This window comes from Rattus rattus, chromosome 4 (genome assembly GCF_011064425.1).
Source record: "Rattus rattus isolate New Zealand chromosome 4, Rrattus_CSIRO_v1, whole genome shotgun sequence".
NCBI lineage: Eukaryota > Metazoa > Chordata > Mammalia > Rodentia > Muridae > Rattus > Rattus rattus.
The window spans coordinates 85,589,970-85,610,510 of NC_046157.1; the positions used below are offsets into that span (position 1 = coordinate 85,589,970).

At 45.5% G+C, this 20,541-nt stretch overlaps 1 protein-coding gene across 1 annotated transcript in view; it reads right to left on the bottom strand.

The window, feature by feature from the left end:
* Positions 1-2,264: 2,264 nt before the first annotated feature.
* Positions 2,265-20,541, bottom strand: part of Clic5 (chloride intracellular channel 5) — a 95,248-nt gene continuing 76,971 nt past the window's right edge. Inside the window, exons 5-6 of the mRNA XM_032900682.1 lie at positions 10,468-10,649; positions 2,265-2,910 (exon numbers count right to left, since the gene is read on the bottom strand). Coding sequence (XP_032756573.1) covers positions 2,743-2,910; positions 10,468-10,649 — 350 coding nt within the window. The 3' untranslated portion in view covers positions 2,265-2,742. The remainder of the gene's footprint in view (positions 2,911-10,467; positions 10,650-20,541) is intronic.

A 20,541-nucleotide genomic window follows, 5' to 3' on the forward strand; every position in this document is an offset into this window, starting at 1 on the left:
TGCCTTGCACTTACATTTCGTACATACAAGATCATCATGTGACAATCCAAGGCGAGAGGGGAATGCAAAATAGCTCTGTGGAGATAGCTCCCTTTTCTCTGCCATCCAAATGCTTCCCGGGGGGCTGGCATTTATCAGAATAGCTTTTATCCAGAATTTCTGCAGGTAGAGTCTACACTGCAAAGCGGGACTTGGAACTTGCCACAGTGTGGCTGCAGATGATAAAACAGGCACATGTCAAGGTTAAGACCAAGGTCCAGAGAAGCTGGAGCCTCCAGAGAAAAATCTCCTTGGAGAGGGTGGGGTGGGTAATCATCATTAACTTTATTGCTATTTTTTATATACCATGATAACTATGTCCTAAGACATTGGTCAGTCTCATTTTGATTATCCGGTAACGTTAGAGTTACTTCTGCATTAAACTACTTAGGAAAGCCTCCCTTCTACAGTCTTGCCTCTCTTTAAAGGGGTTCTGATTGATCCTATAATGTCCAACATTGCCTAAATATTGTGATTTATGTGAAACTAACTCAACCATAGGAGGACCGTCTAGAAACAATATTTACTCGGCTTGGAAAGTTTGTTTTAAAAGACTTGCCAATCGCCGGGCTCAGAACATCACATGAGGAGAATTCTTTCCCTCCCTCTAAAGCCCCTCTGTATGTATGCTAGTCTTCATATCTTTACCATCAGCCCACCTGTGGAAAATAGGGGTGTGAACTGCCTGGGATCACCCTGCCTGCTTGTAAATTCTAGGAAGGATCTCTGAGAACAGCGTGGGTTTCTTTCCATTAAACAGCCTTCCGGATAGTTCCGGAAGTTCTACTTCCCCAGGAGGCCTATTGAGAGCTCTTCCCTAAAGAAAAGAGGGCTGTTCCCTCAGCAGTGCTACACTTTTAAACATCCCCAGGGGCATTTTACAGAGGGCCTGTGGAAAGGTTCCTGTAGCGATGGAAATGAATCAACTCATTTTGCCTCTTCAAAGCCCTTTTAGGTTTGTAAAATGTCCTAGCAGGCAGAGTCCTCTTCCCCAGTGGACTAGAGAGGCCTCCTGCTTCCTCCCTCCTTGGATCAATGGACACTCTTTGCTTTGGAGATCCCTAGAGGCAGGTGGGCTCAGTGACTGCTAGGGTTAGACCATGTTGATATTTCTATGGAAAGGACCGGTGCTGCTCCACCCTCCAGAGCAGTGAGCCAAGTCCAGGGCCTTTCCGGCCCTCAGGAGCCTCGCCTCCACTGTCAGTGACACAGAAGCAGGATTGTTGGAGTTGAGGCCCTGGGGATGGATTTCTTCTAGGTACTCACTAGCTCACTGGTAGAGGAAGAGCTAATGATTGACTAGTTGGTCATAGTTCCTAATCAGCCTAGGTTGCCATAGTCAGGTCCTGTGAGCTTTGTAGGTGAAACTCAAAGAGAAGGACTAAGGAGAGACATGTTAGCTTACAAAAATTCTTTTAAAAAGATTTCTCTTTCTTAAAAATCTGATAGCTGAGTCTGATGGTGGGAAAATGGACCCAGGGCAGTAGATAGTTTCCAAATTCAAGTTGTGGCTTCCCAGTCAGAAAGACCCATGGACTTTCTTCCTAAGGTAGCCCTTAATAGACTTTCTCCTCCCTCAGGGGCTGGGGCTAAAGAAACTGGGAGTCTGATCATAGTGAGGTGGCGAGTGACGAGGAAGGGCCTGGAAGACATTTTTGGCTGATGTTAGAGTCTGCTCTACAATCGGTAGGCGTGAGGTAACACCAGTCCAAGATTTAGATAACAAGAGAGAAGATGCTCTGAAAGTTTCCTAGGCTACGTCAAACTCATATGGACCTTTATCTCCTTCCATCACTCTCCACGTCCACCTCTTGCTCCAACCTGAAGCCATCCACTGAAGAACACACACACGCACACACACACACACACACACACACACACACACACGATCCCCAGTGGATGACTACTCTTCAGTCAGTGACCCCTGTGGCTGCAGACCCTGGTAGGCCTTTTGGCATCAACATTGCTTCCCAGAAGTCCCTCCTTTTCTGGGTCACCAGTTTAGAGTTTATAGGTCAACTGCCTTTGCGGCAAAACAAAATGGAGACAGGAGGAAAACTTGGGTCAGTGCTGGCCAGGACACAATCATATTGCACCAGCCCCAAAACTGCAGGAAATTGGGGTGTATTGTGTATGTGGGGTAGGGTGGGTGTTTCAAGCTGGCCCACTGACAGAAGCAGTGAGCCGCTGGAACTGTTTTGCTCCATATCCAGAGTCACACCTATCTGACTACCCCCCAACCACTCTCTCCCCAGTCAAAGCATCGATCTCTCCCTAACAATCATGTAATGGCATTTGTCCATCACCTTGCAGTTGCTGAGGAAGGAGGGGAGGGGGGAAGCTGGCATTTCGAGTTGTTAGAGCATCTGAGAAAGCATTATGACATTGGCAGAAAGGAACAGTGACAATCCCGTGGGAGCTCCGCAAACTGACCCCTGACACACTGACCCTAGGTCAGACCAGCAGGTGGAAACATCTGCTACTGCGTCCTCGCTGCTTGCTGGACTTCTGCAGGTCAAGGCAGAAGGATGGCACTGATCTTAGAAGGTAGAAGGCTGGAGCTGAGTTCAGGGGTGCCAGTAGGATGTGGCCTAACTTTTTTGATGTCTCCCCAAGGCAATGGTGAAGAAGAGTCTGTAGAGCTGAAAGCCTTTGGGAGAAATGAAATTCTTCTGCAGCAGAAATCGGGTCAGACGGCCAAGCTCAGGATCGGCTGAGGCGCCTGGCGACGTCTGCGTAGGCCAACTCGATCTCGCTGTCAGCTGCACAGGTGTTGGTGAACTCGTCCCGTGCATAGGCATTCTTGAGGTACCGCCACAAGCCTGTCATCTCAGCTGGGATGTCATAGTTTCTGTACTTCTTAGCCACAATCTAAGCAAAGACGACAAGAGAGAGGTAGTATGAAGGCAGGAAACAAATCATTAGGTGTTAGGGCCATGATTTCATGGGTTGATATGTATATCGGGTACATGTGCGTGCAGCATGGCCGAGAGAAGCTGGCTAGAAAGACTAGCCATCTCAGCAAGCTCTGAGTTTGATTGAGAGAGCCTGAGTTAATGAATAAAGTGGAAAAGACATTGTGGAGGATTCCTTATCAACCTCAGGCCTCCCCATGCATGTACATGTGTGTGTATATGATCACAGGTATGCAAACATGCGCACACTGCAAATATGAGCACACTGCATATGCATACATCTCATGTGCAGAATACATGGAAATGCAAAGGGTGAGCTGTGAAGAAAATGCCCATTGATAAGGGAAACGGTTGTGACATGATTGGTGTACAGTATAACATAACTCAAGAAATATTTATGACAACCACAAACATACTATCCGTATAGTATCTATGTTCACAGAACCCAAGCTAACCTCAAACTTCCTATGTAGCTCAGGGTGACCTTGTAATTCCTAATCCCCTTTTTTCCACCTCCCAAGTACAATAATTACCGGTACATGATCCCTTGCTTGGCTCAAATTTCCTTCTTCTTTTTTCTTTTCTCTTTTCTCTTTTCTCTTTTTTCTTTTTGGTCCCTATTCTGCTTTGCTTTAAGTAGGCATCCTTATGTGTGTGTGTGTGTGTGTGTGTGTGTGTGTGTGTGTGTGTGTGTGTGTGTGTGTGTGTGTGTATAGGGAGGCACAGAAAAGTTAAATATATATATATATTTCAGTTCTGGTGTGTGATGAGGCCAATAGTTTTGTCTAATCTTTTCCTGAGTTGTCACACTCATGGGCTATAGATCAGGACCTTTGCAGAAGTGAAGTTTGTGTCCATAGAAACAGCAGCATCACTGGTTAGAGCTCAGGCTCAGGGATCTCAGATAACTGGACTTGTCATCTTGACTCCATCTAATGGCTTTGACCAAGGACACGTTCCTGACATGTCTCTGATCACTTGAAGGTGATCATAGGCATTGCCCTGCAGAATGGGTGGTGGCTCCTGAGAAAATGCTTAGAGGAGAGGAGAGCCTGGCACACAATAAACATTCAATGGCCATCATCTAATAGGGCTCATGCAGATCTGGCCTGTATGCATTTTCATGTATTTGCTTCTTTACTACATGGAGACTTGTGGGATGGTTTTTTTGAATGAAGTCTCTGTAGTCAGAACAACTTTCTGGACACATGACCTATGAGTTCTCCCAGAATCTTGCACACAAAAGGTCCTTGCTCTTGCTTTAATGCTGTGTCAATATCAGTAAATTCTTCATATATTTTTTTTAACAAAGGACCCCTTATTCACTGTTCACTGGGACCTGCCCATTCGTTAGTCTTGCCTGTAGCCCTCGGGGTCATACAGGGGTAGCAGAGAGCAGTATCTCTTCCAGGGTTCTGCTTCTAACTTCCTCTATTTTTTCTTGGGATGGCAGGGACCCCCAAACCACAGGATCCTGATAGTCTCCTGCTCAGAAATCCCCAGTTCAGACATGCAAGGATTTCTCTTCTCCTTCCTTCCAATATGGATGACGTGGAGTCCACAAGAGATTATGCCAAGAAGAAGACCAGGACAGACTGCTGCACGAGCAGCTCGTGAGAATACACCTTCCCTCCAGTCTCTCATTTCAGTGCTGAACTTCCTGTATAACAACCAGACTTTGTGTCCTGAGGCACAAGCTGATCCTTTTCTCCTTCTCCTTCTGCAGCTTGTGAGCAACAGTGGGACAGGGAGGGACCACAGCCTTTGCGTTTCTAGACCCTTCCCTAATCTTAACCATTACGTAGACTGTGGCAGCTGACACCACTGAGGCATGAGCCTGGGTGCTACGCTAAACTACTTAGAACTGATTGCGAAGCTACCGAAATCTCTAAAGAGTCCTCCAAGAATTCTGTTCCTATTGTACAGATGAGAAAAGTGAGGCAGACATTCAATAACGATGTTCATGAAAAGGCAAACAGGTGAATTATTTTCGGTATCTTCAGTTACCCCAACCTTGAAAAAGATGCATCTAGTTATATCTAATGAAACCACTCCTCCCCACTCTCTTTCTTTCTCTCTCTCTGTGGCAGAAGATTAAACCCAAGGCATCATGCATGCTAGGCAAGCCATCTCCTTAGGTCACATTCCCTGTCTGCCAAATCCTTTTGTTTTAGAGGTAGAAACTCTTTAGCAATGAGCAAACTCCAACCAAAAAAGGTTGAAATACTCATGGCCTGTTCAGTAATTCTTAACCTTTTAGAAGTTGAATGACTCTTTCACATGGGTTGCCTAAGGCCATTGGAAAACATAGATGTTTGCATTATCACTCATAACAGCAAAGTTTCAGTTATTAAGTAGCAGTGAGAATAATTTTAAGGTCAGGGGTCACCACAACATAAGGAACTGCATTAAAGGGTCATAGCATTAGGAAGGTCAGGAGTCACTGAGGGTTATAGGAACCGTCATGAAATGCCTACCCATTGAGCAATCAGGAACATTAGTTACAGCTCCTTCTCCCCCCTCACTCTCCTTCCCCCACAGCCCTGTGCAAATGATGAAAAGTCATGCAACTCAGAGCCCGAGCCCCAACTGCCAGCTATTAGCCTGTGACTTCTTACTGTCCACACTCATAGAATGACACCCTGGTGCTCCGACATCTGGAGAGACCCAAGGAACTGCCTCGGTTTCAAAGTTCCTCTGAATTTGTCCTGATTCTCTGTGACAATTCAGATAGAGGAGAATTAACTCCTAGAGTGCCTTAAAATGCCATCGTCTGTGTTGGAAAGGGAAACTGGCCCCATGCACACCTGCCCAGGGTTTGCTTGGGTGTTCGAGCTTATGCAAACTCAAAAAGTTACGATCTTAGAGGGGTTCTCTGTCCTTACACCCATTCTTCCCCTAATATTCATTGAGGCACCCTCAGAATTGTTACATTACAATCTGCTTCTTCCCTTTGAGAAAGGGCAGATGAACCTCAACTACTCTAGTCTCTGGTTTTATGGATGGCCCCATGTTCCTGTATAGGAAGCAATTTGTGACCCCCTCTCTCCTCCATAGAATCTCTCCATTGCTAGTTAATGACTCAAAACCTACGCTCATCCTCCACATCTGTCCCTAATTTCCTGTTTGTTTTGTAATGTTGGGGTTGTGAGCACCCTACTTGTGCCTCACTGGGAAAGTCTGTCTGGCTCTGAAGAAAAGTTACCCTGCAGCTCACACCCCTTCCATTTAGTCTACAATTTATCTCTTTGGCAGCCACCAAACCATGTCTGTTCTTTTGCTCACACACCTACACCTACGTTGTGCCGGCCCAGAAAGAAGAGGACACAACAGAGACTCAGTTGCAAAGATTGACTCCCAACACAGCCAAATATCCATCTCACCTCAGAAGCCCAGGCTTCGTCTCTTCTGAACCCACAACTGTAGGCCTCCATGTTAACAAATCTCCATAATTCAAGAATGATCCTCGGAAAAGTCGCTGCCTTAGAACTTAGGGACCTCCAGGAACATCTGTTCTTCCCAGTATTCAAGATTTAGAACTTCTTGATACCAGATTATCCACTTCTGATAATGAACGCCAAAGAAGCCACCAACAATGTTCTGTCCTGCCTGAGTGTGATGACCGGCTTGGGTCAACATAAACCACTGGTTGTCCTAAGAAGCTCCCTCTGGTCGCTGCAATAGGAGGCCCTTCTGGTTTGACCAGGGACCTTTGAGAAGGGATTATCTTGGCTCTGAACAAATCTAGGCAGCTATGCTGATCTGACCAAAGGAACTAGCTGGAATTAGCCAGGTGGCATAAAAATGGTGCACAGTAAATCTACTAAGAGATAGTGTGCAAAGCTCAACCTGATAGCCTGAATTTGTGATCCAAATCCTCAAGAGACAGAGGCAGGAGGACCTCAGAGTTGAGAACAATATTTACACCTTTTGTCATCTGATCTCAAAGAAGCGAGGGGTGGGGCTGATATTTTACATTGAGTGATGAACTCATATTTTGTTAATGCTAGCATTTTAATGTGGGGTTTCCTTTTCTTGTTCATTCATTTGTTTATTAGTTTATGTGGTGCTGGGTTCCAGCTTAGTGCTAAGTGAGAACTGTACTGGTTAGTTTTTGTCAACTTTATTAAGTAGAGTCATCTGGGAGAACGAACTGTGTCAGGTTGCCCAGTGGATACGTCTATGGGGTCATTCTTTTGATTGTTAATTGATGCAAGAGATCCCGGCCCACTGTGGGCAGTACCATTCCTAGGCAAGTGTGTCTGGACTGTATAATTAAAGGTAATGAGCAAGCCAAGGGGAGCAAGTCAGTAAGAAGTGTTCCTCTTTGGTCTCTGATTCAGTTCCTGCCTCTGGCTTCCTGCCCTGAGTTCCCTCCATGATGGGCTGTGATGTGAAAGCTCCAGGCTGCTCTCGGACATTGTTTTTATCAGAGCAACAGAATAGCAAACTAGATATGTGTTCTGGGTTATCTTTATTAGCTTGAATACAGCAGACATGGGATTAAAGAATCTATATCTGCATTTCTATGTGGATCTCTCTTCCAAGTTTCCTCACAGAGAAAATGCTCACTGTAGGGAGCCAGGAAACGCCCATCCATAGACCAGAATCTCAGTGAGTGTGAACCACAGCATCCTAGAATGGGAATAGACATGAAGGAAGGAAGGCAGGATCGAGGGCGCACAGAGCTCTGACATTCAGAGGACCTTCCATGTTCATGCTCTGAATTTTATATTTCATATGAAAGCAGTTAGCTCCCACAACCCCAATTACATTTTGGCATCTGAGGCCAAACTGCCTTGGCTCCTCTTCACGCTCTCTCTGCACTGCAAAGGTTTGCCAGGTTGCCGGATCTGATAAGCTGGATCAGCAGAAATCCAAGGAGACATGAGTCCAGGCCCAGCCTTTGTTCCTTCTCAGGCTGTCCTCTGATTCCCCAGCATCCCAGAGCTAGAAACCTGCTGAACAGTCTCCAGGGACAGAGGGTAACTTAGGGCTAGAAGGAGCTGAGATAGTCAGAGAATGAGGTAGAATATGTGAGTACCAGGTGTCTGCCTACTTTGATAAAGGATGCTTAAGAGAGTTGCCCATACGTGTTGGAGTAGAAAGGAGAGAAAGAAGGGAAAGAAAGTGTGGGGGTGTGGGGAGATAATGATCCACACCTCTTCTTTGAGGCACAAGAAAAATGAAATCCTCAAAGATCAAATGGCTCATTCTAGTCTGTCCAGCTAGTTGGTGGCAAATGATGAATTAGAACTTGAGTCTTCTGATCTTTCTGTTATGTCACTATGGCACTGTGTGACTGAGCGGGCATCACACATCCCTAATGGTTCTGCCTATTCCTCAGGGAAAGGCGAAGAAAGCACAATTTGGTGGGTGGGACCTGCAATAATTAATAACTTCAAAGTGACATACTTGGCTGGACCTACAAGAGATCTTTAGCTTGGCCCTGAGCCAAAAATGTCTTCATAGTAAAGTATTCCATTGGTCTGCCCTAGAAAATACGTGATTCTCTCCCCAGTTTTAGCTCTAACCCAAGACAGTCAGTCAGACACCTGTGCACAGACGTTCAGCTAAGTTACCTCACAACAAAGTGGTGTGTGCTCTGATTGGAGGAAAGTCTATGTGTCTAGCTCAGTACTAAACCTGAAAGTAATAGACCTACCCTGCTGCTGAGCAATGGGCTAGCCTTCTCCTCAGTGAAGGGTAGAAAAACACGAGGATCCTAAAAGACATATAGTAGTTGGTCAGATTGCTACTATATGAATGTCTATTAAAGGGTTAGTGTGCTTGGAAAAGGCGATTGTTCTCACAGAGACACTGCCCAAATGAGATGGTAAGACATAGACATGGTAAAAGGAGGTTGTAAGACCCTACTGCATGTTGCTCTAAACAGTAGGTGTCAAAAAGGAAGGGGGTCATGGAGAACTGAGGAGATGGCTGAGCCAGTAAAGCACTTCCTTTGCAAGCATGAGAACCTGAGTGTAGATCTCTAGTGTAATCCATACACAAACCAGGTGTGGTGACGCGCACTTCAAACCCCAGTGCTGGGAGACAGAGTCGGGAGGGTCCCTGGAGCTCACTGGCCAGCTGGTCTAAGCAAATTGGTGAGCTCTGGTTCAGTGAGACACTCTGTCTTAGAAGAATAAGGTAGAGACAGATTGAGGAAGATACCCACTGTTGATGTCTAGCCTCTCTCTCACACTCTCTCACACTCTCACTCACACACACACACACACACACACACACACACACACACACACACACACGAGAGGGAGGGTTCTGTTTATAGAACTCGGAGGGATCCAATTGCTGTCTTCTGATAGATAAAGGGGAACAGAGATGCTCTGTATCACTCTGGGGGAACATCCTTGAGTTCCATATAAAGAAAGATGCTGTAATAGTAAGAACTATGTGACATAACAAGATAGAGGGCTCCTCATCACTCAGAAATGTGCCATCACACTGTGCAAAAGGTGGTCACAGACACAACAGGAGGCAGGCCAGGGTGAGTTTGGGGGTTGTTTGAGATAACCCCTAAAATACCTTCTTATGAACAATCATACTGTGGCTTTCTTGGACAGAGAAAGACTGTACATGGTGCAGATGGTCAGGGGGTTCATTGAGAGCACAAGGGTGCTTTCTGCTTTACTCCTTTGCAGCCTCTATTGCTCCAGCCAATAGAGAGGAAAATTGATGCGTAGGTACTGTACAGAGCTTCTACAAGGTCTGTCCATGGGGATGTATGAAGACCCACGAGGACCCATCTAATGCAGGTATGAAAGTAAGGGGTGATAACTCCAAGAGGTTGTGATGCAACTTACACGCAGTGACATCTTACTTCCTCTACATCCAAACCCTCTAGTCGTATAATGAGCAATTCATATCACGCTTAGTCCCATAACAGCCCTAGAGACAAAACACATGTGACTATTGTATAGATGAAAAATGGGAGCTCAAGGACTGGAAAGAAGGCTCAGTGGCTAAGAGCACTGACTGCTCTTCCAGAGACCTAGGTTCAACTCCCAGCACCCATATGGCAGCTCACAGCCATCTGTAATTCCAGTTCTAGAGCAACTGATACCTCTTTCTTGCTTCCATGGGCACCAGGCACACAATAGTATGTATGTATGTATGTATGTATGTATGTATGTATGTATGTATGTATATATGTATGTATGTATGGATGGATGGATGGATGGATGTATATATGGATGGATGCATGTATATACATGTATATATATATATGTGTGTGTGTGTGTGAAGTATACATGTCTACATATTTATACATAGACAAAACACCCAGATATATAATTCCATTAAAAATTGAGAAAATTAAATCTCAAGAGAGACTTTGACCAAGCAAGAAGTGAAGGATGACCCTGGGTCCCTGATAGATCTCACTTCAGAGCCCAAATTCTTGGCTCCTGGGTTTTACTTACTCCCCTTGATCCACCCACCCTGTTGGCTGGACCAGAGATGAAGCCAGCACCCGTGATCAGGCCTCTCTTACCTTGACCACATGGAGCTTGGGCAGTAGATTGCAGTCGGCCAGGGTCAGCTCATCCCCATCCAGGAACTTGCGCTGGGAGCCCTTCTCGTCCCCATGGGTGTTGGTGTCAATCTCCTCTGGCAGAGGGGTGTTCAGGTAGTCATCCAGCTTCCTCAGCGCCTTTGTCAGGCCTCTCTCAAGGGCTGTCATGGAAGGGCAAAAGAAGGGTCAGCTCTCTTCTTACCAAATACAGTCCGGGAACTTCGGAGTAGACTAAGTGTGCTGAGTCACCCCTCATCACTGCTCTGCCATTTCAACACATACAGTGGAGCTCCTGGTGGTTGTTAGCACGGTTTGATACAAGGGTACAAACCCCAGGAACTGGAGAGATGGCTCGGCGAAGTCACTGCTGTACCAACGACCAGAATCTGTTTCCCAAAACCCATATTAATCAACTCATGGCCACCTGTGACTCCAGCTGTAGGGCATCTCACACCCTTTTGGCCTCTGTAGCCTCTTGCATACACACACAAAACACACAAGCAATGCACACACACACACACACACACACACACACAGAGAGAGAGAGAGAGAGAGAGAGAGAGAGAGAGAGAGAGAGAGACTAAAATAAATCTGAAAACTAGCAAAGTAGTATGCATTGGCTATTCCTTTAATTTGATTACATTTAAATTTCTTTTACTTTGATCATGATGTGCCTTCTAGTACATGAAGAACTTCAGCAGGTAGGGCACAGGTCAAAATGTTCACAGTGATTATCTCCAGCTTGTAGGGCATGTGGCAACTTCTACTTTCTTATTTTACCTATTTTTATTTTGTTAATGATTGGCAATAGACACACACACACACACACACACACACACACACACACACACTTTGTAGAAAGGGCTAGTTTCACAATTAAAATGGCAAAGAAGTAGTCCTAAGATAGAGACCAGATCTTCCGGTATCATTAACTTTGACGAATCCAGCTGGAGAAGAGGCAGGGACCAGGCCTTCAGGAGACAGGACACAAAAATGAGAACAGTCCTGTTTAAGGGCACTACAGAGGTACGGTGAGTATCTGAGAGGCACAATGGAGGTTCATCTAGAGTAGTCAGCTCAAAGCTGTCCCAAATGGTCGGCTCAATGCACCAGTCAGGAGTGGCCACTAGCAATATGCCATCGAGTCCACTTGCATAGACACCTGCCACAGATGCCACTCAAAGAAATAACACCTAAAGAATGATGAAGTGGCAGAAGCCCTTTATAGTCTTTTCCTGATTAATTAACAAATTATTCATTTAAACCCACAGGAAACATAGATCCTCTTAGTCACAGAGGGGTGAGGTGGACATACAGGGTATTTGCAAAGTACATGGCTGTTTGGTCATTAGTTATTGTACCTGTGACATCAGCCCTGTTCCTCGAACCCCCCAAGATTCTGGTTTACAATATTCTCCTGAGATCACGGGAGTCCCAGCTGCTCCACGTGGCAGCAGATACAAGAAGGACATTGGTATCCAGAGAAGCTGTGAGGCCTTCTCATCCTTCTCATGGGTTCCCAGATGTGTCTTCCATTAATTAGCCACTCCCACAAAACCCACTTTTGTCTTTGCATAGGAGATCTTTTGTTTGAGACAATGGAGGGACCCCTGTCTGAGACAATGCTGCTGAACACTTTCTGGAATGTTTGCAAACTGGCTAGAGGTTTTCTCAATGCTTCCTTCTCCCTGGTGTGGCATTTGAACTCCTCTTCATCATCTGCTTTGTGTTTCCAGTTTGGGAGAACAGAGTGAGAAGGGCTGGGAAAAATGCTTGAATTCCCTTCAGTGCTTGTCTAGACTATGATGGGATTACCAGACTATTCAAGGGCTAAAGCAGAGGGTGGGTACTAGACAATACTTATTATGCTTTTCTCCCCAGAGCGATTGCATTTCATTCTGGGTTTGTTTGCTTACTCAAATCCCTTTAGCTCTTTCAGTGATAGAGTGGGGCAAAAACCCAATCACAGTGGGAAAAGAAAAAAATAGCACAGTATTTTAGGTTTGTTTCTGTTGTCCTGCTAAAACATCACAATAGAAAGCAATACATGAAAGGAGTTGCTGATCACCTTTGTAGGGAGGTCACAGAGGCAAGAGCCTCTGGTCATACAAAATCCACAGCCAAGAGCAGAGAGAAACAGATATGCCCTCTGCCTAGGGAATGGTGCCACCCACAATAGACTAGATCTCTTTATATCAATAAACATCAGTATAATTCTTGATCAACCTGATCTAAGTAAATCCTCAGTTGAAACTCTCTTCCCAGGCAAATCTAGATTATGCCAAGTTGGCATTTAAAAGGTGACCATTACACGGGGTACACTTGTTAAAATTCGATCATTTTGTATTATCCAAGGGATATGAAGGAGTATGCAAAGGAAAGAAGGTATTTCAAGTCCTGACTTCAAATGCCTTTTTGGAGACCTTGAAGACCAAAGAAATTTGGCAAAGATGCTTGAGGCAGTGATGGAGACCTTGGAAAACTAGGTCTGGATAGATTTCAACTGTCTGTCAGATGAGCTCTAGAAATGGAAGGGCTAAAGTTTAGTAACAAGTCTGTGTCCTCACACCATTACTACAATACAATGCACAGCTTGTACACTCTGAGCACGTTCACCATTTGTCCGTTACTAAACCTGCAGTTCTGTCTACCCAGTCAGGTTGGAGTTGATGTTAATCATGGTAGAGGCCTGAGATGAGAAGCAGGAAAGGAGCCACATGAGCTCGAGCTACCCTAGATTAGGATTTTCCCTAAAATAGACCCACTGTTAAGGTTATACCTTCAAGGTCCTTTAACTGAAGAGCTCTCCCCAAGGGCTTGGGCATGATTTTTTCACTGTCTTATTTATGCTTATTGCATTAGTTTTTGGCACCATAAATGCCCTCTGTGCCTATGGTCCTGGTACCTCTCTGTGGCTAGCGGTGAGCTCCTCAACTTTCTTGAATGACAGTTTCCTCCTGTCAGTAATGACAATGGGGATCTCTAGGTCACACATGGTCCCTTGTGGACTCACTCAACACAGGCAGTGGAAGGGGAGTTCCCAATATTAGGGCCTGGGCTGTATCAGATTGGTCAATGGTTATCACTGCTATTTTATGACCCGGTTCAACAAGTGTCCTTCTGTCTGCATGAATCCTCCCTTACTCTCCAATCAGTATATTCTTAAATCTTCCAAGATGCAACAGAGAATGGGAGATTCTGGGTAGCCTCAGTTCTGAAGGCAAGTCTCTGAAGTAAGGCTTTCTTTCCCTCCCTTACTCCCTCCCTCACTTATATTTTTAAATTGTTTGGGAGACTGTCTCATGCAGCGTAGACTGGCCTTATAAAATGCATATAACTGGTCTCAATAGCTGGTCAAACTTGGCCTTGAACTTCGGATCCTCTTGTTTCCACCGTCCCCCCAGCACTAAGGCTGCAGGCATGTGCCACCATGCACTCTCCTTGTAGTATGCACAATCATAACTACGTCCCCTATGCTCCCTGGCTACCTCCTTGGTGACAAGCCATGTAGAAAGGGATGGTCTGAGGGAAACAGACACACCACAACCAAATGCTGAAGCACATCCAGTCAGACAAGGCAGCAGAGGCAGTACCCTGGTGTTCTTGCTCCCTCCTCCCTGCTAGCTCAGTCCTGAAGCCATGGGATTAAATGATCTCTTTTGGTTGATGGCATTCAGTTCATGAAACCACTCCTAGTGAGCTTTCTACTCTGGTCGGAGGGATAGGGGAGAGAGACCAGGATGAGGAGGCAATAATGAACTCCTTCAGCGTGTGTGTTTGGAATCTTGCCTCTGAAGTCCCGTGAACTTGATGGGTACCCAGACTTTTAATTGCTCTTGTCCCCTCTCTGCCTCTGCTCCCCATAAAGATTTATTTTGTATGACACATAAATGCACTCGGTAAAATATGCAATGAGGAAAAAGGGGGAAAGAGTTCATAAATATTCTCAGCCATATGAAAACAATCTCAATTTATTTTTCTCTCTCTTTTTTTTAAGAAGGGGAAAAAAAATCCACCCATTCCACAATGGCTTCCAGATTCATTGAGGTTGCCATTACATAAGAGCCAATATTGTTTTCTCGTCGTAGGGAAATAATGAGTTAGGAATGGCAATTTGAGCTAAGAAAATAATATAGTCTTAGCAAGGCATGGGGGCTGAAATGAGGAATAGGAGCCCCAATGCTAACCCAGCTCCAACAAGTTCCTGCAAGCATGACCCAGCCCTGGTTTGCCAGCATCTGGGCACAGCATGGGAACTGATGAGTATCAGGCCAGGAGCACCTCTGGGTTCCAAAATCCACACAGAGAGGACAGATGTCAACGGCGGACTTTGGGAGGATGGAAAGCAAGTCTGGGATCAGGAACTTCATAGGTTCTGCTGTGTATTTTTCTCTGTCACGTGTACTTCACCGGGTACACGCGTGTTACATACACTCACACAGACACATCCATATAATAAATAGCAAATAAAAAAGAGGCCTTAAGAAATAAATTAGGGAAAGGGATGTCTCAGTGGCTAACAGCACTGGCTGCTCTTGCAGAGGACTTGGATTCAAGTCTTGGCACCTACATTGCAGCTAACAAATGGCTAGAACTCCAGTTCAGGGGATTCAATGCCCTTCTCTGCCCTCTGCAGGCACCGTGTGAATCCAGTGCAGACATACATGCAGGCAAAATGTTCATACGCATAAAATCAAATTTTGTTTAAAAAAGGAATGAAGGCCCACCTCTAACAGAGGCCTGCAGCATAGATGGATGTGTGACCCACTATTACGTGAGAAGGAGATCATGGCTGCTAGATCTGCCTCCAAGCTGTGCCCCCCCTTCATTCTATCCATTGCTCCTGGAAGAATAATTCTCACAGCAAGAAGATAGCACACTCACTGTTTTCTAAGGGAATCCAGAATGTGGTGTCTCTGTGGCTTAAATACACGAAGGGACAAAAATTAGTATTTATTCTGATTTAACTCTTAAGGGAACTGAGTCACAGACATAACCAAGGGACATCTGCTCGTACTAGTATCTACATAGCAACTTTCTCGAAGCGTTTAAACCACTCCTGAGGTATACATGAGCATGTGCTCTGTCTAGTTTTTGAAAAATGCCTCCTCATGGGAGCCCATGCCCTGAGCAATGGGGAAATAACAATTTGTTAGTCTATTCTGGATTATAACCTAGTCTGATGCAATAGTCCCTCTAGAGGATTCTCAATCTCTTTTGCATGGAAAGTGCTCCGTTTCTCAGGCACACTGTCTCCCCCTCGCTCTTCTCCGTGTGTCAGTGGGGCTGGGGTGAGGGAAGACACTCCTGTTACTTCATGGCACTGGTAGGGATAGCAGCTAATGCAAGTCCTGACTTCTTTCTAGTGTGACCATGGAGATGCTGGCTCTAAAAGTGAGTTGTTTGGGCTACCCGCCTCCCTACATGCTGGAAGGCATTCCAAGGGATCCAGAATGTGGTGTCTCTGTTGCTTAAATACATGAAGGGACAAAAGTTAGTATTTATTCTCACTTAACTCTTAAGGAAACGGAGTCCTTGATCCTTCCATGAGTCTCTTAGACACATATCTAGGCTGCTGATTTTCCTACCTCAATTTTCCTTCATCCATGAATCCTCTAAGGAGTGTGGTCCTCAACCTTTCCCAATGCTATGACCTTTTAATACAGGTCCTCATGCTGTGGTGACCCCGATCATAAAATTACTTTCGTTGTTGCTTTGTGACTGCAATTTTGCTGCTGTTATGAATCTTAATGTAAATATCTGATGTGCAGATGGTCATAGGCTACCACTGTGAAAGCATCAGTCCACCCCAAAGGAGTCTCGAACCACAGATTGAACAACACTGCTCTAAGTCTTCCTTTCGGCTGTTCTATGCCAAGTAGTCTATCGACTTCATGGCTGTAAGTCTATTTGCCTAGGAGCATGAGACGAGGGGTTGTCTTTCCTCCGTGCTCTCTCAGGGGTTCTTGGTGGGTGAAAAATTAAAAGGCTAGAACTTAGAAAATCTCAAGTAGGTTGCTATGCTGTATCCTACAAGTTAAACACCGAATTGCTTCCCTGGCCTGCCCCTTTGAAATCTTATTTAAAATGTGATTGAAGAGATGTCTCCATGGATATAGTGCTTGCCCTGAGTTTTGGCGGGGGGATAGGAGGGCAGTCATCAATACCCATGTAAAACCCAGGCATGACAGCAGGCATGTGTAACCCCATCATAGCAGGGTAGAAATGGCGGCGGGGGTGGAGATATCTCCTGAGACTACTGACTGGATAGTTGAGAGCAGCAGCAAGCCCAGGTTCACAGAAAAGACTCTATATCCTAAAACAATCAATAGAAGAAAATTTCCAAAGTTGACTTCTGTTCCCCTCACAAACACACACACACACACACACACACACACACACACACACACGGGGGGGGGGCTTCTTAAAATATACTAATCTCTAGAGTTGAAATATGTGTAGCTTGAATTAGACTCATACATTCAGAAATGTATATTACTTCCTATAACCTTATCCAAAATATAAATATAGGTCAGGAGCAAAAGCCTGGTTCTAAACTCTGAGACATTTGATCTCAGGACTCAAACTTCTCCCACTCCGAAGCAGCTGTCCCACTGGGTACCTGTGTGTTCTGTCAGAGGCCATAGTCTGCTGGGGGCCTTTTTATCTCATTGCAAAGGGAGCACTCCTTTTTTATCCCCTACCTTCCAACAGACGTGAGCCTACATTTGCAATCTGCCTTTAACGGTTGGGTTTACTTAGAATCTCGATGCGATGCTTAGAATCATGCAGAATGGTCTAGAAGAAGTAGTCAGTCGGTACAGAACCTGGCAGAGTCCTCCACATCCTTTCTAAACAACAGAGGCCTTGCCTGTGCCTGGGGTGGGGGAGGGGTGTCTGGCAACCCTGTGTAAAGAGAAGTGAAAACTGGAGACATGGATTTTCTCTGTGAAGGAAGAGACATGCAGGCACTGAGAAGTACTTGGAGGACTGGCTAAAATGTCTACTTCTCATCGGAGCTCATGTGGATATGAAAGAAAGAGGCACCAAAGTCGGATGTGGTTTGAGGGAGACTCAAGTGGGAGTCTCTAACCATCACATTGTTAGGAGCAGAGCAGAAACAATTCCACACCTTGTGGACATCTGAGAGTCAAAAACATTAATAAAGTCAGGTGATGGAGATGGAAAAGAATCCGCTAAGAAGACTTTGGCATCCCTTATCTGTCACCTTTTGGAGGAAGCTTTTGTTTTTCTTGTGTCCTGCTGTTCCACGGGAGGAGAAGTAGAAAAACTGAATCGTTCGGCGCCAGACACTCAGGGAACTCATAGCTGGGGTTGGAACAGTGCAGGTCCATGAAGAACAGTGAGGTAACGAAATGAGGAGGAGGCTGGCAGGTGACACGTTAGCACTGTCACACTGAGGAAGTCAGAGATGCTGTAAGGAGATCTTAGATGTTCATCTTTGTGATTTTCAGTGTGATCCCTCCCTGTCCCCAGGATTGTAGTCACTGTACAGGTTTAGAGAACCAGCCTTAGTCAGGTTATCTGAATGAGAGGTCAAATGTGAAACAGGTAGACTGTGGGGTTCAGCTGCCCACAGCAGGTAAAATGAGGGTGACTCTTATCACCTCTCTGACTCACAAGGCGTGAGGTCCTCAGAGCCACTGGGGTCAGAGCTGGCACAGAATTCTAGAAGACAGGAAAGGGCTTACTTGGAGGTGTGGTAACTTCCTTTGTTGGATCTGGGCCTCTGGCTATGTTCACACAACACCGATGTCATCAGAGGGTGGAGAACCAGGCCTGGATCAGGGGTGTCAGAATCAGAACCTGGGTTAGGAGTGTTAGAACCAGGTCTGGGTCAGGGGCTTCTATCAGAGCCAGGTGACAGGCAGCAGGTGACAGATGACAGACAGGTGACAGGCCACAGGTAACAGGCTGCCTTTGGAAGACCCATACAACAGATGACAACCCTGCATGACATGTCACTCACCAATAACTTGCTCTCGAATTCTGCTGTTAGCAATGCCTGTTTGCTGGCTGCTGTCAGAGCAACTTCGGCAGGGTCCAATGCAGAGTAGGGACCTAACAGGGGACCTAACTTACAATCATTTTTATGACTAGAACTCGGGCTTATTCAAAGACTGCGGTAGGGAGTGAACTGGAGGGTAACTCAAAGCAAAAGGTTGGGTATGGGAAAGGAAAGTTGAGAACACTAGAACTTACTGGGCACAAGGGGGATCCTGGGAGATCTTGGAGGGTGACTTGTGCTTTCAAAGTAGAACTTACATTGTTCAGAACCATCCCCTAAGGTCCTGCCTTACTTTCTCCTGTCAGTTTTCAACATTCTTGGTCTGATCCCTTGGAAAATTTGTGCCCAGAACCGCCATCAGACCAATACCACTGGGCATGCCCAGTTGGCCAGCAAGGTGTGTGTCAACAAGTCAAACCCAGCTCTGGGAGAGCCAAGAACTCACCTGCAGAAAACAATGCCCAGGCCTCTGTTTCCAGACAGTGGCTTAGATACAAATGGCAGGAGGACAAACTGAAGCAAGATGCCATGGCTCTTACCCCAGGTTCCCTGCCGTGCCCGGGAGGTGTCAGCAGGCTAAGGGAGAGTCTACAGTTCCTACTGCCAGGGGTGTGAAGTGTTTGCTCTGGAGGGGAATACTTCCTTGGATGGAGGATAGAATGATCCCTTACTCCACAGACAGGATTCAAACCTTGTGACTTAAGTATTTAGGATGCTGGACACTATGGGTCCCCTCAAAGAGTCACAGAGTGAACAGAACCTTCTCAGATATGTCCCCGAGGAAGCAGGGGACTTTCCTTTAAGGAAAACATATTCTCTATGAAAGCCATTCTCTGAGCTTTATAGAGTTCTTTGAGGAGAAGTTCTTTTCAATTTAGCTTCGTAGGCCAACTTATTATTAGCAGACATTTATGAGGACAATAGCAAATAGTACACACACACTTTTTATTTAAAAGACGTAGCCTTTGGTGATTGTTTAGCTGTGTTTAAATCATCGTTGTGGTGAAGAATTCAGGGCAATTTTAGCATGCTGTTCATACGATACATTTCTGAAGGATGATATTGATGATATAGACAAGTTCCAGGTGCAGATATTTTTATAAATCTCCTCAAAGCCACAGTACATTTGAAGAGAAAAAAAATGTCATTTTTACTTCTTCAAATTTAGAGCTCCATACAATCTGTACCATGCAAACTTCCCATGTGTTTGTTTATTAGTGGTGGGGAGAAGACTGGAGAGGGAGGAGAGAGAGAGAGAGAGAGAGAGAGAGAGAGAGAGAGGGTATGTTCCTGATTAGTGGCCAGCGCTAACTCCAGTCATGGGGCGGTGGCGACCCCTTCTGGCCTGAAGCAGAGAGGCTGTTTTCCTCTTCAGTAGGAACTTATGTGTGTTTCCTATTAGGCTGCCAAGAAACTCATAAATGGCTGTAAAAATCCATCGTGCTAATAGAAGGAACGACATAAATGCTGACTGAAGCAGCTGACGCCGCCAGTGTCGTTCACGAGGCTGACTGAGTTGGGGAGAAATCTAGGAGATGTTTACAGCTACTTTACAAAAGGTGACTTTTAAGTGTGAGGACACAAATTAGGTTAACATTGATGTTCAAACTTAAGGGATGAGCTGGTCAAGAAGACTCTAATTCTATTGGATATGTGTCCCTGCACCGACGTGGGTCTTGGTCACCTGTCTCTCTCACCATGATCACTTACATTAAGGAATTCCATTCCCCATGGCTTGCGTCGTCCTCAAATAGCCAGCCACGTCTTTTACATGAGAGACCTTGGCAGTCATGGAAACAATCATCATCCTGCCACTTCCCCTGTCTGTTTTGGGTACTTCTGTTCATACTCTACCCAGTCTCTGCCAGTTGCCTGTGTTCAGTGTCCAGCGTGTACTCCCTGTGTCCCTCATGCGTGATGAAGTCTGGGTTTGCCGTGAACCTGGGTGTTCTGAGTATATTAGGCAAGCACACATGGTAGTCATTCAATAAAGTCTTGCTGGCTTGTGAACTGATCTGATCATA